General features: G+C 47.9%; 1 protein-coding gene across 12 annotated transcripts in view; it reads right to left on the bottom strand.

Annotated features, from left to right (window-relative positions):
- Nucleotides 1-305: 305 nt before the first annotated feature.
- Nucleotides 306-12,036, bottom strand: part of DAGLA (diacylglycerol lipase alpha) — a 78,217-nt gene continuing 66,486 nt past the window's right edge. For 11 of the 12 annotated variants that reach the window (XM_038179672.2, XM_072038596.1, XM_072038591.1 and 8 more), the window contains 2 exons: nucleotides 11,698-11,879; nucleotides 306-10,989 (listed from right to left, as the gene is read on the bottom strand). In XM_038179672.2, coding sequence (XP_038035600.1) covers nucleotides 10,062-10,989; nucleotides 11,698-11,879 — 1,110 coding nt within the window. In that variant the 3' untranslated portion in view covers nucleotides 306-10,061. The remainder of the gene's footprint in view (nucleotides 10,990-11,697; nucleotides 11,880-12,036) is intronic. The other variant, XR_011809631.1, reaches the window with a different exon arrangement.

Below are 12,036 nucleotides of genomic sequence, written 5' to 3'. Positions count from 1 at the left end.
GATTCTAACGTAAGTATCAAGGAATAGAGATGCTTCCCCCATTCCATCAAAGACTGAGATCCAGAAGAGACAGAGCCAGCGAGGAGACAAACAGCCCCCTTCAGCACCTGAAGTGTTCCCTACAGCCTTCCAGACAGCTGTAGTGATGCACCAACACCTTAGGCCTTGACCCACTGCAATGAGAGAGCACAGTGTGGGTTTTTCCAACTCTCAAACTCACGCACAATCCTTTGGGACATGACCCCAGGCAAATCACAACTATCATTCTCCAGGTCAGGCTTGGGAACAGTCACATACACCAGTCATGCTTCTACATCCATTTTATACACAGTGCCATACAATATACAGAAAAGTTTATATACATATATCTTTATATAATATGCTATATTAATCTGTATCTTTCTTTACAGCAATATTAGTTTAGATCTTTCATACATAGGTACAAAAAGTCACATGAGAATGGCACATGAAGAGTGCTTTAGTTTCCTTGTAGTCTTCATGCTGGGGCAGCTCGGAGCAGGGATCTGAAGGGCAGCATTCCTGGGACAGGCAGTGCCCTGTCGGTTGAGCATGGGGACACAAGATCCTGTGCTGTTTTCCCCCTGATTGCATATGCAAGTGCTCCAGGTCCTGCAAGAGGCAGTCAGAGCTCCCTAGAAGGGCTGCTTCACCCATAAACACAAAAGGCTTTACCTATAAAGAGGCAATTGGGGTCAAAGAGTTAAATTCACAGCTACCCTAGAGTCTGAGCTGCCCCAGCACATGACGTGAGATAGGTGACAGCAGGCAGAAGGGCTTTTTCCATAGAGGCATTGGTGTCTGCTGAGAGAGAGGAGCGGGAGGCAAGGGAGTTGCTGTGTGCCACTGCTGTGTGGAGCGCCCCACCAGCAGACAGCTCCTGTCACACAGAGGCTGTGCAGCTGGGCTCCACCCAGCACGGCTGGCACTAAAGAGCACAAAAAGAGAAGCGAAAGCAGCTTCCCACAGCTCCTCAGGCCTTGCTGTCTCTGCTCGTTCACAGCCATAAAGGAGGAGAGGCAAGACTAGTGGCTGTCACAGCAGGACATGGCAGCAGACAACTGAGCTAAAGGAAAGGGTCTTAAAGGGCAGAGCGCTCCTCTCCTGCTGTCCCAAGCATGCAGATATAATCCCTGTTGACATTAGTAATTAAGTTTATCACAAAGAAAAGAAGGAGCTTGAGACTATTCCCTGGACATCACCTCTGCCATCAACTGCAGTGTTTGTGGAGGGAAAGCTGGGAAGCTGTGCAGCCTCAGCAGCCGCAGCTGATGCCGCTGGGCCACCAGACAGTGAGCACTGTGGACATGCTGAGAACGGAGATAAGACCCTAAAAAAGGTGCCTGGTAGTGGCCTAGCAAGCACACCACATTGCGATTGCTTTGCGCAGACAAGCCGCCTGAAGCTACGCGTCACGGCAGGACAGACGGCACAGGCGAGTGCCGCCCAGGCAGTCTGAGCGCTGCGTGATGCACGTGCTGCCCTGGGCTGCTCCCTCGGCCTGGTACTGCCAACACGCACCAGGTACCTCCAACTCTGAGCCATCAGAACTGCACAAAGCACCAGATGGAAAGCAGGGCAGTGGAATCCCATTTTAAAAAGAAAAAAAAAAAAGTTATGCTTGTTTCTGTGCTGCTGTGTTTAATGTTCTTGCAGAAATAAGTAGCCAGATGAAGGTTCCCTCATCAGACAGATATGCAGGGCGGATAGGAAGGTTCAGTAAGTGAAAAACAAAGCGCAGGGTGAAGTGGTGAGGTCAGGCCTCAAACACAGCAGTGACAGCTGCAAGAATGCCCGACCCTCCGAAATAGAGATTACCTGTGGAAGATGGCTGTTCCAGAACCAGTCTGGGAACGTCAGTAAAATCAAAACTGCAGTGGACAGTTCAGAACATGTTAGGTCCCTTTCAGCATAAGTCCTTGCAAAAAAATAAAAATAAAAAAAAAGTAGTCAGATCTTGAGTAGAGGAGTTTTACTCCTGAATTGGACCTGAGAGGAAGTTTTACTCACGAACAGACCTGTTGGACACTGGCTGAGGTCACATACGCCACAGGTAAGAAATGCTGGGAAGTCCTCCCTGCCTACCGCACAGGAGGAGGCTGCAGGGTAACTGCGGTGCGGGTAGGAGGAGGCATCCTGCCTCAGGTCAGGCTTTGCTGCTGGCACTTGGAGATGACCTGAGCGAGCAGGGGACAGTGAGGAAATCTGACAAGTCCTAGCTGAGGCAGAAAGAGGGGGACCTGTAGCAAGGACGACTCTGAACCACTCCCTGGCCACACCACATCTCCTTTCGTACAGCCAGAGAAGGAACACCACAAAGTGGGACAGGAAGGTAGCTGTCTGATCCCAAGCAGGAGGCTGCACCTCAAGCCAATGGAAAACAAAGGCACAACAGGCATGAATTCAGGAAAATAAGCAGAAAAGAAACCAGCAACAATGGAGAGAGCAAAGTGCTTCCGGACAGCTGTGTGCGTTTCCTGGTGCTTTTTAGGGCTGCAAGTCACTGTGACAAAACTAGGAACTGTTCATCAATTGCTTTGTTATTTCCAGCATGCAAGGCCTTTAGCAGCCAAAGTTTAGGCTGGCAGCATCCTCTCATGCTATGCGCGGAGCATAACAGCTCTTAGGGAAGTGCTGGATGCAGGTACAGTTGGGAGATGGTGAAGAAAGAAGAGCAGAAGTTTGGCAGCCAGCAGTGCTCCTGCCACACAAGAAAGCCAACAGCCTTGCTGCTCCGCAGAGAATACTGCCCTCCACACAGCAGGGAACTGTCATACAATGAAAGATTTCCCTCCTAAAACACTTCTCAGTTCTACCAACAGTTTATGAATTAGAAGAGTTTCAGTTTTGGGCTCACACACCTAATCCCCACCCACCCTGGCAGTGAAGGCCCTGCTCTGAACTGGAATATAAAACCCTGAAGCAAACCAAGCTCAGGCTGACCCCTGCCATCCAACCTGTCACATCTCACTGTTCCCTTCACTCCCTCTTCCCGTATCTGCAGAGAAAGAGCAGTGCTTGCCTCCCAGCAGGATGCGCTCTGCCTGTGACATAGCCTCCTCCATGCAGGAGCACCATGAGGGGGAGCTTTGGCACAAGAGATGCAGTTCTTCCCTAAATCCAGTTCTGCAGTTCAGTACTGAACGGGCCCTGAGAAAGATGTGCAACAAGCCTGATTCAGACAATGCTTTCCCAGTGCTTCAGAGGTGCATACTCCTTCAATTCAGAGCAGTGTGTGCAAAACAACTGCTGAATTTCCAACCCTCCCTTTTGTCAAGCAGGTAAGGAGGCACCTGTACACTGCAGACAGGGAAGCTGATGTTTCACCTGCTAAGAAACATGTCCCTGTGAAATCTTTGTTTTTACACTGAGCTTTCAGGTTCAGTGTGTTAATTATTCTACCATTTTCCTTTCACTTCCTGGTATTTCTGTAACTCATTACTTCTGCTACAGAACTACCAAGGAAGCATTCAGACAATAAATATTTACTCACCCTATGCTTTTCCAATGAGAAAGAGGATTGCAGAGATTGTCTTTAGACTTCCTAAAGTGAAGAGGAGTTCTGAGAGTCTGTTGGCAGCAGCATAATTAAAAAACAGCTCAGCAAAAATCCAGCTTTGGTGGGGTAAGTTTAAACAGGACAGAGGATAACAAACAAGTGACAGCATAGAAGGATTGTCAGCAAAAGGCATCTCAGACTTCAATTGTCTGAGCAGAAAGAAGTGTAATGCTACAGAAGGGAGGAAAGCTGAAAGAGCTATTAAGCAAAAAGCAAAGCTGCTAGGTTTGTTGAGGACCAGAGGCTGTTTTAAATGTCTGCCAGTATTTGCATTACATTTGGAGACTTTCTGAAGGTCTTTGAAAACTTTTCAAGTATTTAAATGTAAACCACTTCATTGGCAAATTACCAGCCTGTGTGGCTTAACATGGCTGCAACTACTGCCTGCAGAAGGTCATCCCTTTAAAAAACAACAAAAAGAAAGAAAGAAAAAGGAGATCAAATACTACTGCTACCCTTGCTGCAAAGCAAGAACAGCTGCTGCAGCCACAATGTCCTCTTACTGCTGAGGGAAGAGAATATTCCAGCAGTGGGTGTGCATAAGCACAGCGTGAACACAGCACCAAGCAGAGCTCCAGGCTAGCCAGCCCCTGGGTTCTGAGTCAACACAGAAGTGCTTCTGCTGAGCGTGGAAATGCAACAGGGTAGGCTAGAATGCCCTCCAGTGTCCCAGGCCTCGTGAGAGCTGGATGTGGTCAGCACTGAAAGTATACACAGTACTTGCATGTGCAAATGGCATCCAGCAGAAACAAGCAGGAGCTTGTAGCTCAGTAGATAAAAGACACCCCCACAAATTTCATTACACTTAGAAATCCGTTTCTTCAGACTGTAAGATCTGTAGAAGAGCCCAGGCACTGTTTGCATAGTCAGGGTAACACGCATCCAGTTTTGCTACCAGACCTGACAAGTATCCTAGGAAAGCGGCAAGTATCAGGGTGCCAATATGATGAAAGGACAGAACGTGCATTTGGGGCCGGCTGAGACTGAAGCTCCTCTTCCCTGTCTTCCTTGCAAGGATATAGCTATGAAAGCAAAGTTCTAAATACAGCAACACATGCGTTTCAGCAACAATGAATATCAGTTAAGTGCATGAAGAATATATTACAAGAGGACATTTTTACAACTCAACAGGAGGCTCTGAAGCATGTAGAGATCTCATCACTCAGTCTGAAAACAGGGTGCAGCAAGGATTAAAATGAATTTAAAACTGGGAAGCAGTATTAATCAAAACCATGGAGAAGCTCCAGAGAACATTAAGACTGAGACCACTGAATCCAGAGCAGCAACAAATCAAAAAGATACCTGACAACAAAACAAAATCATCCAAGCTATTTAAGGGAAGATTTTAAAAACCCTCCTAATTAGGCCCAGATTACAAACACCAAAACTGAGCAGAGGGCAACCTTAACTAGGAGTACCTTAAAAAGTACCAAAAAAAAATACCTAAAAAATAATGCCATGTTCATTCAGTTTGCCGGGCTTCATACACATCAGCCCTGTTCTCTTTCCTCTGATGGAGACCAGGTACAGAGTAACAAAGGACTCCTGCAGCAGGAAAAGCTCCAAGGAGCATGTGCACCAAACACACTTGGTGCTTCTCCTTTCTCATGTGCCCTTGTTCACTGGCAGCAGCAACTACTTCCCACTTAAATCTTACTGCTGCTTGGGATCTGCTGCTGCTATTGCAATTTACCTAACAAGATCATAAAAGCGCATAAATGGGAACCTTTGGGTTTGAATACCTGTGCTCACAACTAGCTTTGGCAGCTCAGTCCACGGTAGATAGCAATGTGTGTCATACAACTGCAGTTTAATTTGGATAAAGTTCTTAAAATTGCAGAAATTATGAACAAACACTGAAAAGAGTGACCAGAAACAAGGTAAGCAAAGCTGGAGATACCACATCTGCATCTAACAACCCTCTTGGTGTTGAGAATGCTTTGACCTTCCTACATAGCCTCATCTGCCACAGAAGGCAGCAGCCTTCTCAAGTGCATCAAGAATCCTGGGAAGACACACAGCATCTGGAATCCCATTCCCCTGTGTTTTGGGTCATCACGAGATCACTGGGGATAGCTTTTTAAGTGGTGCTGCCAAGGATGTGGACTAAGACACCACTGACACCATCATCCCGAGACGGTGTAACCACAATGACAGGTAAGGTAGTTCCTGGTTCGGTAACAGGAATGGAGAAGAGGAAAGGTTAGAGAGACAGCTTCAGGAGAAAATGCTCGTACCAAATGGAGAGGGAAGCTCCACAGAGAAGGAGAGGGGATAATGCTAGGTTTCGGGGAAGGGCTGTCCTTTTGTTTAGCGCTTGTGCATATTAACACAGCAGAATCCTGCCTATGTTGGCACCACTGCAATTAAAACAATAATAAAAGCAATTATTGTTGATGCAGAAGAGCCTCCAAAAAATGCAGCCAGCCAGCATTACATGCTAAGGGCTTGGTTATCAAAGCTTCCTAGAATATTATCAGAAATTTTCTTCCACATTGGACACACCCAAAAGGGTTGGAGGGCAGCCTGTAGACATGAAAACCAGACAGCAGTACCAAACCCTTCACAACCTGTGAGCAAATTCGGGGCAGGGTCAGAGGCTGTTCTCTAAGTTGTTGGACAGAGTTCAGACAGACACCCAGCTAACAGCCCTCCTTGTTGCCCCCAAGTGTTTCAAGGCCTTGAGATCACATTCCACTACTGTCTGCTGAGAAGATCAGGAACAAACATGCCAAGTCCTATTCTCATGCAGACAGCTGAAATCTGCTGCACCAGGGGATGGTGGAAAGATTGTGCGAGGCTCTTTGGCAAAGCTGCATTGTTGTATATTGTTTCACTTACTATGCTTTGATTTTAAGGTGCACAAAACCCTCTCTCTGCTTTCCAGGAACCTGGTGGCCTTAGCTCCACTCCTCTGCCAATAAACCTCAGGGGATTTAAGGATGTGCTATCAAAATGGGTGAACTATTGTCTGTTTTACTGAGGTTCAGCGTGTCTGTCAGGCACTACAAGCTGCTCTTCCAGCACTGCCTCCTCACGGGGTGGAACATCCCACCGAAATATCAGTGAAGCATACAAACATTAAAAGGCACAAAGCTTAAGAGCAGGAACCAGAAGCTGAGAGATCAAGAAATCTGAAGAAGCTTCTTGTTTCCCAAGAGAGCTACACATCAGAGTGGAGGGAGGGCAGAGAAAGCAAGCAGTAGTATGCAGTAGGAATGAAGGAGGTAGCTACAGGTTTAGCAGGCATTTGTACCTTTCCAGATATACTTTGTCAGGATGGAATAGGAGACCAGCCTGTCCAAACAATCCTACAGCATAGGAGGGAGAAGAATGAAGACAATCAGTCATTTAAAGCAGAAATAATGCAAAGAACATGGAACTACTTAGCAAGGGTTTTTTGTGAGGACTGGTAACAGATCTGTTTGTCAATAGAGTAATGGAAAACAGGAATCACCCCCAATGCAAAGCAAGTAGAACTTTAACTTTGAGGTCTCTCTTGTACCTTTACTGCCTTGGTAAATGGCAAGGCCAGGTCACAAGCATTAGGCATTTCCAGGCTTTTCAAAAGAAGCCTAAAAATCACAGAGCACAAAACAGAAAAATCCAGCATACCAAGCTGTTTCCTACTACAGCTGGTCAGGACAAGGTCACCCCATTCCCCCAAGATGCAGTTCCAATGGCACAGAGAAGGAAACATTCACACAATGATTGTGTTTTCCAGGACATAAGGGAGGTACCCAGGTCAGAAGTGACTTTCTAGTGCAATATTGCGACCCATCGCAATGGGTCGCTATTGAAACAACTTTTTCTTAAGAGGGAGGTTATCCACCTTCCTCACCTTGAGTCATCTCCCCACCATCCTCGGGTAGGGCACCAGTAGTTCCACCTAGTCTCAGAGAGACTTCTCCTAATACCTCACTGCCAGGGACAGAGATGATTCTTTCATCAATGTTTGTAAAGTGCTTTGCAGATATAATGCTCTGCCGAAGTGCTAAGTGTTATTACTCCCCACCTTCTGCCAAAAATTAAAGGCAGAAGATTGAATCCTTTTCCCCACTGTACGTGCATGTCAGCAGTCTGCATTGGGAGCTGAGCTAGCCTGCTAGCCTCAGTCTCCCCATGCTTTAGCTCCCTTTCCCCTCAAAACTACCCAGTTCATTGTACATATTCCTGGACACCACCTTTTTAATGCTTCTAGGCTATCTGCAGCAGTTCAGCCTTACCCTGTTGTCTGCAATAGTGGATGACCTGATGGCACTTACACAGCTGCTCTGTGTGAGCTCTTGAACTATACAACCTCTCAGCAAAGGAAACACTGCTCTGTTCTGAAGGACCTACAAAACAAAAAGTAACTTCTTGCTGCTCAGAATGAAATGTATTTTCTTTTACAAATTACATTGAATTCAGAGGGACTTCTTCCCTCCAATTCAAGACTGTATAGAAGAGGTCCCCTTTGGAACCCAAAGCACAGGGACGATATTTTACTGCCCGTTTAACAAAGTCCCTGCAGTTCTAGAGGCCCTGTAATTTCTAAGGAGCAGGGGATACAGTATCCCACATTAAATGGAGTGGGAGATCAGCACTTGGACAAAGTCCAGTTCGTTTCTGTGCACCTGAAGTCATTTACATCAATGCACACTGGCTCTAAAGGGCTCCTGTTCTGATGTGCTGGTATTTGATACCACTCGTGCCTGGTTTGTGTGGCACCCAGGCCAGCAAAGCCCTGATCCACCACTGGGGCTTCCAGGGGCCACGCAGCAAATGCAGCCAGAGGCTGAGGGATACTGGGAGCCCAGGGAGTTGTCATGAACCAAGCTCCTGGGAAGCACAGCATCCTCCCACAATAGAAACACCACAGCTGAAGAGGGGGAAGTAACATCCCTAGCATTATAGGGATGTTAAGAGAGGATTTTCTCTTCCACTGAGGGAGGACAGAGCTCCAGTGAGACTGACTGGTAGCTCCGCTGAGCTTTGATATGAAGGTGTTTCGTCAGTTAAAGGATTTCACCAGGTCACAGTATGTTTAGCTTTCTAGATAGGTAGTTTCTTTCACGCTTCCACCATCAGAAATTCACTGCTTAGATAGCTCTAGCAGGCTCCTCTGTGCACCGAGGCTCTGCACAGCAGTGCTCAGGCAGTTTTGCTAATGACTTGGTCCAGCTTTGTAACACGTTGTGCAACAGGGAGGTGGACAAGGGACGCACAGCTTCCCCCAGACTCTGATCCTAGGGGTTCTCCCAACACCCTACTCCACTTCAAAAGCAGGGGACTCGCAGTCATACTTGTGCACCCTCTCTCCCCCTCAGTCGCCAGAGGGAATGGCACAGGAAGGACAGAATGAACATGCTTCTTGCCTAGAGAAAGCCTCCCTGTTTGCTTAATAAATACCTTCCATAAAGCTTAGCAGCTCTGTAAACATACAAGAAATTTCAATACTTAGTAAAAGTTCATCTTTTCCCTGAACTCCCAATGAGAGAGGCTGGCACTGATCTGTGATTACTGCATACGGGCGGTGTGAAGACCCAGCGGGGTCCAGGAGAGGCTCCCAGGCTCCGCGGGGAGCTAGCAAATAATGCTGGGTGCTGACAAGCCTTTTTAAATATTTTTAAGTTGATCCATCCATGAAGCTCCGAGATGAGAATCCTGTCAGTCCTGTAGGAACGTCGCGAGCTCAGAGCAGTCCAGGGAACTGAGAAGTGATGATGATGGCATCCAGGAGGACTCTTTCCAGCAAAGGAGGGACATGGCAGAGGGCTTTTGGCTCTTCAGAACAATTTCCTTTCCTCTCAGGAGCAGCCTGGTGGTCATTGAACACAGAAGTACTCAGGGGAGAGAAAACAGTGCCAGAATGATTCTTGCTGTGCCTGGCCAGGGAAAGGGAGGCTGCATTTGGGGAGAATACAGCCCCAATGGCTTTAAAACAAGAGTGTGTCCTAGGAAAGCAATCCCCGTGGAAGTGTGACGAATTGGATCTTGGGCCAGATCCGACATGGTAGTGCAACAGGGCCCAAAGTCTCAATCCGCTCATTTCCAAAACTACTGAAACGGTACCAAGGGGGTGATCTGGCCTGGCCCCCTTGCTTCTGTCTATCTAATCCTCAAGCTTCAGAGAAGCTTTACCCCAGAGGACTCCCTGAAGCAGAGCATCTCGCTCCCAAACTCAGCAGGTGCCCTTGGGCAAGGAATCTGCCTCTTCTATGAAACGAGACAGGCTGAGGTAGGGAACTTGCATCTACCTTTACTGACTCAGACCCTCTCAGTGTAGCAGGCCTCGTGAGGCAATGCTCCTTGTCCCAGCTATACGCATGGGACTCGAGCACAATCCATCCTCCAGATAGTGTGCCACCACCGTGTCACCCCAGAAGGAATGTTTCCAGCTGTCTCCACCGATCTGAACTGCCTGATGACCACCTCCTCCAAGTATTATCCCAGCACGCAGCCTACGGGATCAGCTCTCAGAGCCGCACCCCTTTGCCCTGCACTAAAGGGCAGAAATCATGAGGTCCTCCTGCTTGGCAGGGCTGGTTACATGCCCAGTGGGGGTGGAAGTCCGGATTTTGTCAGTGGCCAGGCACTCCTGGCTGCTCACGCCTGTGGGAGTGATGTCCATGAGTTCTCCAGATGAACTAAGGGGGAAAGAGGGTGAGACAGAGATGCCCGACGAAGGATCTGTTGAGCCTGCAAACAACCTTGGGGGCTTTGGGACTAGGTTGGGTTCATATTGCGCCCTCAACAGGATCTCCTGATCACTGACAGACTTGGGCATCTCTGCAAAGTCACTGGAGCTGTCAGACACCATCATGCAGTAGATGTCCTGGAAGGAGCTGCTTTTGCTATCCAAATTGAAGAGGCTGTCTATGAACTCAGCAAACTCCAGCACTTGGGGACTGGGAACATCAGTGAGCCGTCCGTTCTGGAGGGACAGCTCCTCACGAGGGGCTAAGGAAACACGGTCCCCCTCACTGCTGGCCCCCTCCTCACTGCAGCGTCGCTGGGGGGTAGTGCCACCACTGTTGAGTGCATTCTCGGGGGGCTGAGTCTCCTGGGAGTGCTTGGAGAGGCTATCAGCAGCCAGCAGCTCTGTCCGCGAGCTGAGGGAGGGGTTCTCCTCAGGGATAGCAGGGTCTATATAAAAGCAATGCGTCTCGTCCTTCTCCATGACAGCATGGAGGCTGGGAGAGCCCCGGATGCTACGGAAACCAGAGGAACGCCTTGAATCAAAGCTGTAGATGGATTCATTGTCAGAGAGGCTCTCCATGGTTGCAAGAGGAGCACGTCGGTCCTGTAGCTCCACAGACAGACGTTCCTTTGTATCCAGGAGCAGCAGCTCCACGGGGTCTTTCTGCACAGGAGAAAGTGGCTTTGTCTCATAAAACCCCTCCAAGCTAATTTCAGAATGGGACTTGCTCCTGCAATGAGAAACAGAGACAACATGAGACTGCATTACTCCTCAGAACCAAAAGCTGCCAGAACAGCCAGAGGAACCAAGCCTGGGGCACAGACTGCAGGGCACAATTCTTACAGAGGGAAAAGCAAGCAGGAATGCTTATGGCAATAAATTACAAGAATACACACAAAACTGTTTAACACTTTACAAAATTATAAAAGGTATAAATGCCTCTTAAGATGGCCTCCTGTTTCTACCATGATTCCTATTTGCTCTCCAACCACAAACCATCTTAGAATCATAGGATGGTTTGGGTTGGAAAGGACCTTAAAGATCATCTAGTTCCAGCCCCACCACCATGGGCAGGGTCACCTTCCACTAGACAAGGTTACTTCGTTCTCAGTTTCTCGCTTCCCTGTTTCGTCTGCATGGTGCAACTCCTTCCCCTGCAAGCTTCGTCTTTGTGGTTCCATGGAAAATCCCACTTGCTTTGATAAGAAAAGGAAGTTTCCGTACCTTCAACTTCTAGGTTCCCCTGACCTTTCTGCACTAGCAGATTCTTAAGCAACACAAAGGATCCTTTTTCACCTAGCACAACACAAGACATACTGAAGCAAAGTGAAAGTCCCATACAGGCAGCCCTTGGATCTATTCTTCCCACTAACATCGATCACAATGGACCCACAGGAGAGCCAACGATCCTACAAAGAACGCAAAGATGTAGTCTTACTTTGTACTGCTGTTCCTTCTGTCCACTGTTATGGCTCCAGTTCCAATCTGCACTGAGGGTCCACTAGGCAAGGGCTGACTCTGGAAGATCAACTCTGGGGTGAGATCCACTTCTGTAGGACTCACCATCACTTTGGCAGCGGAAAGTAAAGCTGTTTTCCCCTTATTGTAATTCTCCAAGACCTATAACAAGGCAAGCAAAGGAACAATAGTGCTTCACTGGAGATAACTTCGCCGTTCTTAGCTCAAAACTTCCAAACTGCTGGATCTGCCATTGGTTCTTACTGAGGTGTTCCACAAGCACAGAGCAAAGTCTTGACATAAATGATTATATCAGTGA

The sequence above is a fragment of the Anas platyrhynchos genome, chromosome 5, assembly GCF_047663525.1.
Source record: "Anas platyrhynchos isolate ZD024472 breed Pekin duck chromosome 5, IASCAAS_PekinDuck_T2T, whole genome shotgun sequence".
NCBI classification, from domain to species: domain Eukaryota; kingdom Metazoa; phylum Chordata; class Aves; order Anseriformes; family Anatidae; genus Anas; species Anas platyrhynchos.
This window is presented reverse-complemented; position numbering and strand designations above follow the sequence as displayed.